The sequence below is a fragment of the Macrotis lagotis genome, chromosome 8, assembly GCF_037893015.1.
Source record: "Macrotis lagotis isolate mMagLag1 chromosome 8, bilby.v1.9.chrom.fasta, whole genome shotgun sequence".
In the NCBI taxonomy this organism is placed as follows: domain Eukaryota; kingdom Metazoa; phylum Chordata; class Mammalia; order Peramelemorphia; family Peramelidae; genus Macrotis; species Macrotis lagotis.
In genome coordinates this window covers 95,581,453-95,598,296 of record NC_133665.1, presented here as the reverse complement: position 1 = coordinate 95,598,296, position 16,844 = coordinate 95,581,453, and the positions used below count along the sequence as shown (strand labels likewise).

The window sequence follows — 16,844 nt, the reverse complement described above, 5'->3', positions numbered from 1 at the left end:
GTATACCCATTGATCCAGGTCTGTAGCCCAAAGAGAAGGCAAGAAAGGGTAAAAAACCCTTTTGTACAAAAAATATTGATAGCAGCTCTTTTTTGTGGTAGCAAAGAATGGTGAATTGAGGGAATGCCCATGAACTGAGTAATGGTTGAACAAACTGTGGTATATGAATGTGATAGAGTATTATTGTTCTGTCAGAAATCATGAGTGATGGGGGCAGCTAGGTGGTGTAGTGGATAGAGTACAGGCCCTGAAATTAGGATGACCTGAGTTCAAATCTGGCCTCAGACACTTGATAATTACCTAGCTGTGTGACCTTGGGCAAGTCACTTAACTCCACTGACTTGCAAAAATATTAAAAAAAGCAATAAAAACCCCACAAAATCATGAGCGATAGGATTTCAGAAAAGCCTGGAAAGACTTGCATGAACTGAAACTGAGTGAAGTGAGCAGAAGCAGAAAAACATTGTCCGCACTAACAGCAATGTCAGGTGGTGATCAACTATGATGGACTTTGCTCATCTTAGTAGTACAATAATCAAAGACAATTCTAAAGGATTTATGTTGGAAAATACCATCCACATCCACAGAAGGAAATATGGCATCTGAATGCAGACCAAAGCTTACTATTCTCAATTTTTAAAATTTGTTGTATGGGGCAGCTAGGTGGTGCAGTAGATAGAGCACCGGACCTGGAGTCAGGAGTACCTGAGTTCAAATCCGGCCTCAGACACTTAATAATTACCTAGCTGTGTGGCCTTGGGTAAGCCACTTAACCCCACTGCCTTGCAAAAAAAAAAATTTGGCGTATATTTTATGCTTTTTTTTGTTCTAATTCTACTTTCATAGCATGGTTAATATGGAAATGTTTAACATAGTTATACCTATATAATCTGTACTATATTGTCTCTGTCAAAGGTTGGGAAGAGGGAAGGGAAGGAGGAAGGAAAAAAACCTTACAAAAAATCTTACCAAAAATGATTGTTGAAACTTATCTTTGCAGGTAATGGGAAAAATCAATCAATTAACTAATTAATAAAAAATAGTATATGTCCTTGAATCAACATGGCCATAAACAAAAATGTGAGCCATTTTCAAAATACCAAAAGACAACATGATACATGACAAGTGTTTATAAAATGTTTTATTTATTTTCCAATGCAAGTTCTGGTTGGCAGACTGCCAAGATTACTTGATAAGAAATATTCATCAGTCCACAGCTTTTGAGAGATGTTCAATGAATGACTTATTCATGGCAGAAAAGTGAGTTTTTAAAAAAAACCTAATTATTAAAGCTACAGGGAGGGAGCATCACTGAGATAGGGATGACACCCTATTTTCCCCACCAGCAAGGAACAGCTTTGTGAAAACTAGTTTTAAATCTTTAAAATGGAAATTGGGAGGAAGATGAAGGGTTGTGTGTAGAGAGAAAACTAATGTTCACTCTGAATTTTAAGAATTTAAAGTGCATCATGTTGCCAGAATTGTCACAATTTCCAGTCTGGGCTGAAATATATTCATTTCTCAGTAGCTTCCTAATGGCATACAACAAGAAGCTGGTGCAATGGTGGGGGCAGAGATTCCTTGGGGCATCAGTAGGTATAAGCGGGTGTGAAAAGGGACTGCCTGGCAGCAGAACCAGATGAGCCTGTATGGATGTACTGCCCTTTGGCTGCCTGGCCATTTGCCTGAAACATAAGAAGAAACGGAATCTAGGTTAATTTAAAAAAAAACAGACATTGACCATGTTTATCTATGTCTGAATTATGATCCTGTCTCTTTTTCCTCCTCCTTTATAGTCTGTATTTTTTATCTGTACTACTATATAATAACTAGCATTTATATATCACCTTAAAGTCTGCCATATGCTATCTCATTTAATCCTCACCACAAGCTTGTGAGATAGGTGCTATTGGTATATCCATTTTAGAGATGAGGAAACTGAGACTGAAGAGAGGTTAAATGACTTGCCTAAGGTCACACAAGATCAAAGTCAGGATTTATACTTCTATTTTCCTGACTCCAAATCCAAAATTCTCTCCAATATATCACCTAGTTGTTTCATTACTCTTATTTGCTACCCTCTAGAAGCTTTGGTCTTCACTTTTGTAACTCCAGGCTCATATTCTCTCTCTTAACCCTCTGCTGTCCTCCAATGTACCTGCCACATTCCTGTGGTTGATAGACCAGATCTTTTGCCTGCATCCTCCTTGTCCTTGACTCTCTAGACTTCGACCTGCCCTTCATCTGGCAACCACACATCACTGGACTCACTCCTCACACTCAAAGAGCACTGATCCCCTTTTGATTTCTCCAACTTGGGACTTCCACTGGCCCATCACAGCCACTCTATCTTCTGCCTCTAATTCACTGACCTGATCTGCTGAACCAGCTCTTTGTCCTCCCTATGGCCTCTAGCTTCTCAACCCCAAGTAAGTCAGAGTTTTTAAGATTAATGGATTTGAGGTCAGAGAACCTGAGTTCAAATCCCAGATCTTCTGTATACTATCTATGTGACTTTAGGCAAGAACTTTTAGATCTCAGTTTTTTCATGGGTAAAATACAGTTGAAGTAGATGCTTCCTTTTCAGCTCTAAAATATGATATTTAGACTCCTCAGTCCACATTAGCCTCCTTCCCTGCCTCTACTTGACTACCTGTCCAGTCTACTGCCTCAATATGAAGTCTTCATTCACACTCTAGACTCCCTGGTTCTCCTTCTGTTGTGTCAATCCCTCAAATCACCCAGTGTCTGCTCTGCCTTTATGCTAGTTCACTTGTAATGCAAGGTATTGATAAGGATGTCAAAAGCTATTCTGGCTTGCTATAAATCAGATTTTAAATTTTAAATTGGATGGCCAGAAAAAGAAGAGAACTGGGTTCTGGGTTCTCACCTGAGCCCGCTTCACAAACGCTTCCTGGGTAGCCTTCTTGTTTTCAGCCTTGCCCCCCCAGGCAGCAAGGGCACTGGCCTGCAGGGCCCGCCCATAGGAGAAACTTAGCTTCCAGGGCCTGGGCAGGGGGCAAAGGTTGATGGCATTTAGATTGAGAGTCGCATCTTCTTCACTCATGCCTCCAGAGAGAAAGCAGATGCCTGGAAGAAGAGAAAAACCTTGAAAATGAGAGCCGAGCCCAACTAATCATTCACAGGGTTTGATGGAAGTGGGGCAGGGTCTCACACACAGGAACATAAAAGTGATTGCATACTGTCTCTTTATTCCTTTTTTGCTTGATTTACGATGAACATTAGAATTTGGGATAACTGGGATACTGAGTTAGAACCAGCTCATCTTTATATTCTCCATAGCACCTACTACAGAGCCCTATAAACAGTAGATACAATAAATGTTCATTGGATTGAACAATAGTTGAGTGGAATGGAATATTACAGATTATCATTACTCAATAAGGCAAAGGGGTTGGTTTTAGTGAAACCCAAGAGGACCCATATGAACTGATTAGAAAGGGAAATGAGTAGAACCCAAAGAACAATTTATTCAATGTCAACATTGTAAAGAAAAACAAAGGCTTAAGAATTCCTATCAATGAATTGACCAACTATGATTCCAAAAAGTCTACCTTTTGATAGAGATGGCCTCAAAGTTCAGAATAAAACATAACATTTTGGGACATGGTCAATGTAGGTAATTGTTTTGTTTGACTATATTTGTTATGAGCATTTTGCTTTGTTTTGTTTTCCATTTATGGGGTATATGGTTTGAGATAACATTGTCACGTTTTGAGAAACAATTGTGAAGGAAAGTCTCTAGGACTCTTTCAGAATCAGGAAGAAAAAGGTTGAGAAGAAGCCAGGCCCACTGGAGCCTGGGGTACATGACAATCTGGGAAAGAAATGAAGCATTTACCTGGAACAGCAGCAGGGACCGTTCGGTGGAGAGCTGTGACGGTGGCCATAGCCACCTGTTCTGGGGTGTATTTCTTGGTGCAGGCATGTCCAGCCGTCACCATGTTGGGCTTCAAGAGTGTTCCCTCCAAGTAGACATGGTGGTCATTCAGGGCCTTGTAGACAGCAGCCAGGACCTAATGAAGGGAAAGATGAAGTGGTATTTTGGTTTGTCTTGGGCACTCTCCTCACATTATTCTAATCATAGCCCTTCCCAGTCTCCTCTACAGTTAACATGCTTGTGACAACTGAGACATTAATTCTCCAAAAACTTTTAGTCTCAATCAACTGAGAGATAATAATAAGAACAATTAACATTTAAGACTCCTGCTTTAGATTAAGAAAACTGGAAAATTATACATTTGCCCTGAAATGAATACATTTTGCTGACAGCTTTCAAAACAAAAGCAGTCCTTTTCTAAATAATTTAAAATGAGTCTGAATCTATTCTTATCCATTTGTGTTTTTTAAATTTTATTTATTTAAGGCAATGGGTTTAAGAGACTTGCCCAAGGTCACACAGGTAATTATTAAATGTCTAAGGCCAGTTTTGAACTCAGCTCCTCCTGACTCCAGGGTCAGTGCTCTATCCACTGTGCCACCTAGCTGCTCCCTCTGTTTGTGTTTCAACAGCAATGAGAACTGGTCCCTCATAGCCAGGGGTTACCTTCTCAGAGACATACTGGCAATGTTCAAGGTCATGATCTCCATCGGGGATGACTTCTGGCTCCACAATGGGCACCAGCCCGTTCTGAAGAGGGAATAGAAGAAGTGGACATTAGACTGCCCTTCCTTGCAGCCCTTTTAATGAGTGGAGAACCAGTGAAACCAATTCATATAAAATGAAGCCCCTTTTGGAAATAAAGTAACTGGGTGCTTGTGGAACAGGCAAATGAAGGAAAATTTCAACAAAGTGAAAATGATCTCCCCTTAAAGTGAGTGAGTGAGAAGAAAATGAAACAGCTGCTAAGCTTTAGATTTTCTTGCCTGCCTACTTGCCACAGGCTTCTTATGACAGCTTGGGAGGAGTATTTAAAAATAAGATGAATGGGGGGGGCGTGTAAATAAAAGTCTTCCTTGAATGCTTGTGAGCCAGAAGGAAGAGAACACTAGAAGGATGCCTTATGGTCTTAATCAGTGTCCAGAAGCAAAAGACTGACAAGGGAGTCCAGATAATCTCTCATCCCACCCCAGTAGCCTCCAAAGGGATTCTGACTGACAAGGGAGTCCAGATAATCTCTCATCCCACCCCAGTAGCCTCCAAAGGGATTCTGACATTATCTTACTCCTAATGATACTCACTGACATTCCAAATGCCCTCATTTGATTGTAAGCTACCTGAGGGCAGGGCCTGATGCATCTATCTTTATATTGTCAGGGTCAAGCAGGAGATCATCATCATCATCATAATAGCCAGTATTTATATAGGACTTTAAGGTTTGCACTGGGGGGGGGGGGGGATATATATTACTATTATCCCCACTTTACAGATGAGGAAACTGAGGTAAAAGAGGTTAAATGACTTGCCTATGATCACAATGCAGTGTCTTGGGCCACATTTGAACCCAAAACATCTTGACTCCTAGAGGTCTCTGCCCATCGTTAATATATGCATCTGTGGCAGTTTTATTGAATTATAAGTGAGTTAGTCTGGACTCAAAATACCCATCAGGAGCTGGAAAGGTTTTAGCAGAGCCAAAGACTATGAGCTGGAGGTATTCTTGCTAGGCTGCAGGGCTCAACCAGCTTCTTTTCACTCTTGGCTGGAACAAACATCATTGTGAAACAGGAGAAATGCTTGGGTGTCAACTGGCTTTGGCAAGTGTGGTGGAATGGGATGAAAAATAAAAAAAAGGAGTCATGTGTTGAGGGATGGTGGTAGTCTCTGCTGCTAGGGAAACTAAGGCAGGCATACCCAGAGACAGTAAGGCTAAAGTCTATTGGAGGACCACCAGAATGAGGGGTGACCTGACTTAGCTTAGACATAGAGAGCAGGTCAGAGCTTTCCTATCAAGCAGTATTGGTATCAGGTCTGTGAGGGGGCCCCAATGCTTCCAGCCAAGGCTGCATAGGAGACTAAATCTCGAAAGAAGGAAATTTCCAGCCTAGGTTGGATAGAAGACCCAATTTCAAAAGAAAGAGAGAAAATATTAAGTGATTGTCTAAGTCTGACAGGAAGAAAAAAATTCTATTTTCTAGAGCAAAGTGTTGAGGCAAAGGACCCCACATATGCAAAAACATTTGTAGCAACTTATATTTTGTAGTGGCAATGTGGAAATTAAAGTGATTCCTAGCAATTGGGGAGTGGTTGATTGAATGAATAATGAAATATAAAGGTAATAGAATACTATTGTGCCATAAGAAAGGGAAAAAGTATGTGTGTGGTGTGTATGTTCACACATATTTTTGAAGATGGTGAGTCAATTTGGGCTTTTTTCTTCCTTGACTGCATATTTATTATGAGTTTTGTCTTTGTTGTTGTGATCTATCAATGGGGGGGGTAGTAAGAGAAATGGAAGAGAGAAAAATTAGATTTCTCTGTTATATGAAAAAATAAAATTTAAGAAAAGCATATTTAAAAATAGAAGAAAAGGGGGCCTTATGAAAGCCATGATTCAAACTGAAGGGCGCTAACATTGTTCTATAGAGCTCTCTAGAGAGCTCCTCCTAAATCCGTGTCATTCCGTGAGTAAAGGATCCCCACATCATTATTGTTTATCATGAGTTGCCCAACAAAAAATGATTCTGTCATTCTGCCTTTAAACCTTCAGCCTTCTTTAGAGCAAGGGACAAGAAATCTGGGAAAGCTGCCCGGGACTGCAGGGCGATACCTGCTGGCAGATGCTGGCATAGCGGGCCAGGGCATTGGCATTCTCCTGAATGGCCAAACTGGAGGGACACTGGTCAGCGATCTTCAGCACAGCCCTCCACTTCCCAAAGTCGGCACCGTCCTTCTTATACTGGGCACAGCGCTGAGCGAGGCCATCCAAGCCTGCAAGAGAGGGAGAGAAGACTTTTCTGAGAACCTGCTAACTGGGAGGGCCAGGGCTGGACTAGTCCTCTGGCTTCTCAGGGCAGAGGATTCATTTCCCTGTCCCTCTTTTCTGAGCTCAGCCTTCTCTCTGAGGCTTATGAGCTGAAATGCCCAAGTATTTGGATCCAGATGGTGCTGTCCATGCTCTTCATCTGAATCTTAAAGAATTTTAAGGGCAGGTACCAAAAATAGTCATTTTGAGTTAGTTACTCATTCTGCAAAAAGAAGAAATGCCCTTTGGAATGGTACAGGAATATAGAAACAGACTGATCCTCATGTAATCCAGGAGCAATGAGTTACTAAGCAACCAGTCTAGGGTCAAGTACAAGCCCTATCCTATATTAACCATTTGACATCAGGCAAATCACTCTGCCTTCTCTGCTTCTGTGCTCTCTTTTACAAAATAAACAAACTTTTGTAAAACAGCACCTGTTCTTCCTGTCTCATAGCTGTCAGGATCACATGACTAACAGATATGTGAGACCAAAAAGATGAAATGACCTTCCAAAGGCCACATAGGCAGTAAGAGCCAGGGATTCAATAACAGTCCTAGGCTTGCAATCAGATTCAAAGACTTTATACACAAACACATACACCAAGATCTATATTTGCTATACATATGCTCACATACATGTGAGTGATCACATAAATGTGGATTATCATACATACACACATATCTGTATTTTTGTTTACATACTGATTCAAAGTCAATAACTGAAAAGTTAATACTCCAATTAATATTACATCCATATTATGCAGATTTCTACATGTTGTATATCATATGCATGCTTATATTTATATATCTGGTGTTGTAAATAAATATACATGCATACAATTTACAAAATTATATGTATTATATGTGTGAGTATATATCCATAGGTATTATGGTTGTTTGTACTTTGTTCTTGGGCTTCATCCCAGTAAAGCTACAAGATGGTGGGGAGGAGGAGGGTGGGTTGTGCAAAGTCATCAGCTTCACTGTTTCCTCTGAAGCTATCTGGGTCCAGTGGCCAGATATGGATCAAGACTCTCAAGATGACCCTGATGCATATAGATATATGAATATATATACAATCCACATATATAACATAAAATAATGTCATGTACTTTAAATTAATATATAAATGTTAATCATTTTGATCTGTTACTTTCTATGGTTTTATATTTTGTCTTCCCTATGTGATTTTTTTTAACCTATTTCATTTTTTTAAAGACAGATGTATGTTATTCATCTTTGTATACCTCACAAGGTTTTGTCCCTAGTGGGTATTCAATAAATATTTGTTATTTGGATTTTCACTGGTATATAACTCTTCAAATGTTTTGTAAATTTTAGTTGGGTTGCCTTTCTATCCTTTGCTGTCATTCTTTCTCTTGCATATCCAAAACATACTGGGATGCTCTTTCATAGCAATGGTCTTACCTTGAATGATGCTTTCTTCATTTGTTCCTGGCAGGGGAACAGCTCCTTGATCTAGCTGTGAAAAAGAAATTAACATTCAGTGGATGCCAAAGATTGAAGAAGGCAAAAATTCTGACCTTAATTCAGAGCTTCTCTCATTGTAATACTCTCTCTGATCAAAGCCACTATTATTGTGAGATGGTATTTGTATAAAATGTAAGAATATGGAAATTAAGTACAAGACTGTAAAAAGTATATAGGGAAATATACAGAGAAAATATTCCACCTTAGGGTGGTGGCTGATACTGGAAGTATAGAGTTACTGAAAGAGGTTAGGAAAGTATTTGGAGAAAGGACCAGAAAGGGGAAAGATGGGGGGATAATGTAAGAGAGGAGAAGGGTATTTGGAGGGTTCACTTAACCTCAGTGTTACCCAGGTATTTTATACAGGGAAAGAGCCTCAAACATTTTGGATTCCAGTGTAAGTGATATGTTTATTGGGTGCACAAACCTTGATTCCCACCATGATTCCCTTTTCCTTGAGGACATCTCTGAACCGCTTTCCTTGACTGTCCTTCTGATAGAGTGTCTCATGGAAAAGGATCACACCCCCAATGCTCTGATTGATGGATTTGTCCGCAGAGAAGAGAATTTCTCGGAACTGACGACGATTTTCTTCTGTGTTCTCTACTTTGATCCTCTGCAGGCGACTGCCCATGGTCCCTAAAACAGGAAGATGGGAGAGAAATCGATCAGTATGATCTGTGAACAATCAATAAGGAATACCCTGACTCCCTATAGCTTCATTGAGGAGGTACAATAATGAATAACATTCTGGACTTGAAATCAAGAAGACCTGGGTATGAATTCCACCTCAGATACTGACCCTGAGCATGTCACTTGACCATTCATTTCCCTCATCTATATATTAGAGATGCTACTATCTATGGCACTTGATTCACAGGATTGTTGTGAGATCATATTTATAAAATACTTTGCAAAACATTAAAGTACTATATAGATACCAAAATATTTTTGACCTAGGAATCTTAAAATCTTCAAACACTCTATGGAAAGAACATACCAATGAATCTCAAGCAATACCCAGAAGGGAGGCTAGACACAAAGAACTAAACTTGCTAAGCCAACTTCAGATGAGTAATTATTTACTATTAGCTATGACCAAGAATTTAAGATCCTCAGTCCACTCATTCCTGGATGGACAAATTGGCTCTGGGTAGGCCCAACTCAGTTTCTGTGATAAGAGGATTATTGACTTCATTTCAGTGATTTGACTTGAACCTCGTTTTCTATTTGTTGATTTTTCTCCCTTACTCCCATTACACATTTCTTTTATTTTGACTCACTTTGCTTAATAATTTGCCAATTAACTGTACTCTAACAGAGAGACATATGAGGAGGGGAAGGAGGGAATGGAGGGCAAAAAATAAACTATATAGTACTTAGGATTGATGAAAATGGCTTCATCCCAGCAACAAGATGGTGGGGAAGTTGGAAGCATGACTATTTCTGGCTGTCTTTCTCCTTCTACCAATGAGTGTTTTACTTGTCTCAAAAGTTTCCCATTGTCAAGGAGAGGGGTGGATTTTGTGGGTCTAGTTGTGCTGCTGAGCTGTCTGAAATATTGAGGAATGATCTATTGTAATATGTGATGCTGCTTCTTTGGCTTATACTTTCTGGGACCACTTCTCCCTCCCCCGCACATGGCAGGCTTAGGAAGTTCCAGAAGCCTGGTAATCAAGTGCTATACATACATATATGTATATCTATCTATATATGTACATCTATATCTATATCAATGGATAGATAGATAGATAGATAGATAGATAGATAGATAGATAGATATGGACAATGGAGTCTGGGCTCCTTCAGTCTGAAGCTCTCCATAAGCATTTACACAAACAACTTTACTCTAAAGGTCTACACTTAATTATGATGAAGTTCAGATGAAGAATAAAATGTTAAGGCTTCTTTTGCTGAGGATAATTTTTTTTAGAAGTTTGTTATGGAACATAGCACAACATCCTTTTTTACTCACCGACAGACTCATCTGCGGCCAGGATCCCTTTGCCATCAGAAACAATTCTTTTGGCAATGTCTGAGAGTTCATTCTTCTGCTCTGCAGTGAGTGCAGGATAGCGGTGGGCCATGGTGGTGAGTCTGGAAGAGACAGAGGAAGAAAAAAGTGAATCGCCAACAGCTGAGAAATGAAGCTATAAGGGATCCAAGAGTCTCGGAGTTGGAGGGGATTTCAGAGACCATCTGTTCCAGCTCATAATGGAAGTTACACAAACATGTACACATGTTCTCATTATCTTCATCATTATCATCCATAGCAAATGTTTACCATGGGGACCCCTCTGTACAGAAATCTGTACCAGGAGCTAGAGAAGGAAAGTAAGTTTTAAGTGAGACAGTGGGTTGTGTACTCTGTACATCTTCATGACTTGGCTTTCCTGGGAGGAGGTGAGCAAGCCCTGGAATCAAGCTGCCTAGAAGATTCTTTATTATGAGCAGTTGTCATTTTGTCCCCTTGGGGCTATTACATTCTTGGGATGACCTTCTCTCAGTTTTAATGAATAAAATTGTTTCTAACAGGGTTGATCAAAGGTCATTGGACTCAGAAGACAGAATCACAAGACCTTCATTTAAAAGTTCTGTGAAGGGGCAATGGCTCTGGAGTCAAGAGGACCTGAGTTCAAATGTGACCTCAGACACTTAATAATTGCCTACCTGAGTGACCTTGGGCAAGTCACTTAACCTCATTGCCTTAAATAAATTTTTAAAGTAATTTTTAAAAATTTTAAAAAGTCTTGTGAATCCATAGAAGGTTATTAGAAGCTACAATAGAACAGAGTTCTGTTTCATAATCTAGTGCAGCAAAGATGCTCTAGGTAAAGGGGACTGGATTGGGTGAATTCTAAGATCCTTCTCACTTCTAAAGTTCTGCAAGCACATTATTAAAAGTGATATGGGCATGACTGTACACACTTTGTGGACTAGACAGGTAAATGAATTTCTCTGTCTTCAATGCCCACTTGCCACTGAGTGTATCTGTATCTTTCCCAAGACCCTTTGGAAAGTCCATCAGTATAGACATGGTGATCATTTTCCCCACACATGTTCTAAAACAATATCAATCTTCACAAAAGAAAGTACACTTTACTGAGAGTTTTCAAAAAGTATATCCTTAGTTGTATCACATGTTCAAATTTTTGGTTTGGAAATTAGTTATAGAAGTGCTATGGCAGTTTGAGGATGTTGGAGAATTAAGTGGTCAGGACATTTAATTCAAAAAAACCCAGCCCAACCATTAATTCTTCTTCTGAAGGAGTTCACTAACAACTCATGCACCATTACTGGATTATACAAAATTTACTGTAACTCCTGAAATATTAAATAAAGAGAGATTTTAGTTGGATACAAGAAAGATCAATCAGTCAACAAGTATCATTACATGAAGAAAAAAGTTGATACAATTCTTGCTCTCAGTGAATTAGATTATATTGGGAGATATAAGATTTACATGTCTATATCTGCGTAAATAACATAACTATGTAGAAAACATATTCAAAACAAATTCAAGGATATTAGGGAAGGAAAGTTGTAACAGCTAGGGGGATCAAAAAGGCCTCTTATTAAAAAGTAGTTAATGAACTGAGTTTTCTTTGGTTTTGGGGGGTGGGGGTTTGCAAGGCAATGAGACTAAGTGACTTGCCCAAGGTCACATAGCTAGGTAATTATTAAGTGTCTAAGGCTGGATTTGAACTCAGGTCCTCCTGACTCCAGGGTCAGTGCTCTATCCACTGCGCCACCTAGCTGCCCCTGAATTGAGTTTTGAAGGAACCTAGGGTTTCTAAGAGGCTGAGGAGAGGAAGAGGTACATCACATGGTGGGACTTAAGCAAATATTGGTTGATTGGTTGATTGTAGTTATGAAGGTTAACCAGTACAAAGACATGAAGATAAAGAAAAGGAATATGGAACAGCAAGAAGGCTAATTTTCCCAGCCTTTTGAGAGGAGAGTAGCATACAATTAGAGTGGGAGGGAAAAAGGGGGGGGGGGGGGCTGGGTTACCAAGGAATATTATATGGTCTTTATTCCTGGAGAACTTGAAAAATATGGAGAGTCACAACATTCGCTTTTGTAAATGTGACAAACTGGGGCAGGTGATCTACCTCAGAGTATTTTGAATTTACTTATAAGCTCTTATGCTTCTATTTAGAAAAATTCAGACCAGAAGTTGTCTCTGTCCTAATCAGGCTTGAAAACCAGAACCATGAAAATATCTACCGAATAATCTTTTACCACAGAAAAGTAATGAAAGAATCTGATATAAAAAATGAGCAGTGTCTAAAGAAATCGTGATTTCCTGGTGGGCATGGGTTATTTTCATGGATTGCTTTTGTTTTTTGTGTTTGTTTTTCCAGATTTCATGGTACTATTAAAAACAGACTGTTATTTTCCTCAAGATTATATTGTAAAAAAAATGGACACAAAGAATTAATACAGTCCAAAAGAAGATAAAGAGACTAAAGTTCTGCACTAATAAGCAGCACAAATATTAACCTCTGTTAATCATACAACAGAGGCCAAAGGCCAAGCCTTTGGAGGGTGAGGTTTCCAAAGAAAGATTTCTGAAGCCTTTGCCAATAGCCTGGGGGCATTTGTATCTGATGTCTCAGAATCTTGTTTCTTGGAAAATGAGGGTGTATAAGGTTTGTGTGAATTAGTCAACATTTACATTCACACCTATGTTGTGCTAAGCTCTGTCCATAGTGCTGGGATGAAAAGAAAGAGAAAAAAATAGTCACTGCTCTCATGGTGTAATGGGAGAGGACATTATGCAAACAAGTCTAGACTGGAATAGGGAGCCTCTTGTAGTAGAGAGACCAGCCAGGAGATAGGAGTTAATAGGGGTCTGCTCCATGGTGGGGTCAGTACAAGTGGAGGGAAGAGGATTTGGTCAGAGTTAAGAAGTGGTGGTGGGGAGCAGAGAAAGAAGGACTTGGAGAAAAGAAAATGTCCTTGAAATTTAAGATGTCTATATTACATCAAGTTCCAGATATAAGACCATTGGAGATTGGATACTGGAATTTGAGAGAGGTTAGTGCTGAGAAAATAAATCTGATTATCATCAACATAGAGATGATAATTTAATCCACTATGAATCCATTGGAGTTTATGAGGCCACCAACCAAAATAGCATAGAGGAAGAACACTCAGGACAGAGCCCTGGGGCACACCAGTGTGTGGCTTTGAGTAGAGGTGTTGGGATGTGGTAGGAAAGTACCTGAGCTTAGATTCCAACAACCTGAATTGATTTCTTCATGTATTTTGTATTGTTGTTCAGAATTGGTGGATTTTTCCATATGAGAAAAATTCTACTAATCTGTTACTCCTATGTAAAGTAATACTGAGTTCTGGCTGCCTGGGTCAGTGAACAGTGAATGGATTTACCTAGTTAGGGTATGTCAGAGGCAAGACTAGGACCTGTGTCCAAGGCCTGCTTGTTACTAATAACTGTTAACATGTATAGAACATTTATTAGGTGCCAGGTTCTTTGCCATATACTTTAAAATTATTATTTCATTTTATTCTCACAATAACCCTGGGAGATAGCAGTTCTTATTATTGATCCATTTTATGGATCAAGAAACTGAGGCAAACAGGGACTTGTTCAGGGTCACACAGCTATTAAGTATCTGAGGGCATATTTGAGCTCAGGTCTTAATCCCTCCAAGCTGGTGTTCAATTCACTGTTCCATCTACCTAATCTATTCAATTGTCTATGATATCTTTCTTCCTTATCCATGAAATGGGAATGAGGATACTTTCACTCCATATCTGATTAGGGTGAAGTGAGGAAAATGTTTTGTAAAATCTAAAACTGCCAAATAAATGAAGGCTATTATTATGAGAATGAGTGAAAGAAGCCATTTGTAAATTATTGAACTGAGTGATTTGTCTGATTTATGAATAAAGATTAAGAACCGCCTAAAGAAGTTCTATGAGTAAATTCATCAAGAGACCTAGTAAAGATCTTTACTTTGCAGGAGTTGTTTTTACCTCTATCATTCCATTCACTTTAAAGATGTTTAGGGAAAATAAGCAGGAGATCAATAAAGACCTTTACTTTTTATAGTAAAAATATAATCTAGGATCACACACATTTGTTAAAAACTGCAAAACAAAACCTTCATATTTGGGTGATAAGAAGCCACAACTCATATTCATAATTCTCAGTCTTGTTTTTGCAATTAGCTTTATATTATATTATTATTCATATTATTGATACTATTAAAATGCTTGACTTGAAAGGCAACTTTGGCAAAACAGTTGAGTAAAAGAATTTCAGAACTCTTTAAGACTTAAATATTAAATTATAGATGGATATGGCTTGACTACTTCACAAAGTTCTTGTTGGTAAGGCATTTTATAAAATGTTTCAGAAGTATGGACTAATATTGCAATGGATAGAGCACCAAGTCTGGAATCAGGAAGACCTGAGTTCAAATGTGACCTCAGACATTTACTAACTGTATGACCTTGGAAAAGTCACTTAACCCTGTTTGCCTCAATTTTCTCTTCTGTAAAATGAACCAGAAAAGGAAATAGCAAACCATTCCAGTAACTAAGTAAAGAAAACTACAAAAGGGGTCAAAAGTTGGACATGGCTGAAAATGATTAAACGTTATCTTGTTCAAAGCTTTCATTTTACAGATGGAGAAAACTGAGATTCAAAGAGGTAAATGATAGGGGCAGCTAGATGGCGCAGTAGATTGAGCTCCGGCCCTTGAGTCATAAGTACTTGAGTTCAAATCCGACCTCAGACACTTAATAATTACCTAGCTGTATGGCCTTGGGCAAGCCACCTAACCCTATTGCCTTGCAACCTCCTCCCTCACAAAAAAAAAAACTTAAAAAAAAATAACAAAAAAAAAAAAAAAAGACCAGAAGCAAATGTTTTACCCAAGATCACAAAGCCAATCAGCAAGTAACAGATCTGGGATTATTAGAACCCAGGGCCCTTGACATGACAGCCAAATGCTTTTTCACCTATGTCACACACCCTATCCTAGAGCAGAGACCAGAAATATTAGGTTGTGGGTTTTTTTTTTCAACTACCTATGCCCCATTAAAAAAAAAAAACACTTCTCTTGGTATTTCAATTATTCATATATAGAATGCATACTCATAGGATGGATAAAATTGTTTCCTCCTCCCAAGCCTCCTCCTCACAGGCCTTACTACAAAGATGTCAATAATGGGCAAAGATGTGTAGTTAAAGTAGGAAAGGGAAAACTAGATCTATCAGAAAGCTAAAATAGTATCAAAAGAAGGTACCTTTCTATGCTGGATCTCTTCAATCTGAGAATCTGAACCTTCTTTATATTGCTAACTTTTTGTGTGTACCTTGTACATTAACATTTAGCATTTAATAAGACTTCACAAAACACATGTTTTTATAAGGATTCAAATATAGGGAGGGGAGAATAAGGTGAATGGGGTGTGTGTGACCATCTGTTCCTGTTAAGATAAAGTCACTTTAGCCTGGCTGGTCATCTCAGTAATATTCAGCAAAATGGATCAAAATGTTATTGCTAGAAGCAATATCCAGTCCTGCTCCTTTGGATTGTCTCTAAAGAACACCCTGATCCCATAGTTTGAAATCAGTAATATTCAGGAACTTGTACTTACTGTTTGGTTGGAGAGGTTTGGGATGATATTAGAAGTTTCTGATGAGGAGGCAGCTGCCAAATAGGACGAATCTGGGAGTGTGCGAACTTTTTATAGTGTTTTGTTTTGTGTTGGATTTTTTTTCTAACTTTTGCCCTTTCCTCTCTCAGCATAGTGGGGAGGGAGGTGTCTTACTCAACACCTCCAATTGGCTCATCTACAATCAACCCGGCCAATCACATTAACAGGAGCCTCACTTAGAATCCTTAGATGTTTGAGTTGGACCTCGGAGGTCATTTGGTCCAAAATCCTCATTTTACAGAGGCCCACAGAGAATAAGTGACTTGCCCCAAATCATTGCTAATTAGAGTTCAATTCTCCTGACTCCCTATCCCTTGGTTTTTCATCCACACTTCTATCTTCTTCTTATCATCTTCACTTCTTCTGCATTATAATTTCTTTGTTTTCTGAACTGGCAAACAAACAAAAAAACAGAAGCTCAGGAATTCAAAATTATTACCTAATCCTTTGTGTTTCTCTAATATTAAGTGTTGCTTTCCCATACCCTGGGCAATGGTTCTATTGGCTTTAACTATGAAGGAAGTCAAAATTAGCTTGAAGAAATTTAAAAATTTTGTTAGAACTATCTGAGACAAGAGGAAGAGGGTAGGGGGATTACAATGCTATCTCTTATATAAGGTGTTTTCTGAACCATTTCCTCCATGTTTTTGTATTTATTCTGTGTGTATAAATATATATATATGTATACAAGTATGTATTATACAATTAAATGTATATGTTTTGTCA

The 16,844-nt window shown here is 38.8% G+C and overlaps 1 protein-coding gene across 1 annotated transcript; it reads right to left on the bottom strand.

The window, feature by feature from the left end:
* Nucleotides 1–1,126: 1,126 nt before the first annotated feature.
* Nucleotides 1,127–16,165, bottom strand: ALDOB (aldolase, fructose-bisphosphate B). The gene is made up of 9 exons (XM_074197610.1): nt 16,059–16,165; nt 10,396–10,517; nt 8,848–9,059; nt 8,358–8,412; nt 6,732–6,892; nt 4,568–4,651; nt 3,863–4,037; nt 2,891–3,090; nt 1,127–1,685 (listed from the first exon to the last, which is right to left on the bottom strand). The coding sequence occupies exons 2-9, from the start codon at nt 10,505–10,507 to the stop codon at nt 1,590–1,592; spliced, it is 1,095 nt and encodes a 364-aa protein (XP_074053711.1). The 5' UTR covers nt 10,508–10,517; nt 16,059–16,165; the 3' UTR covers nt 1,127–1,589.
* Nucleotides 16,166–16,844: the final 679 nt, after the last annotated feature.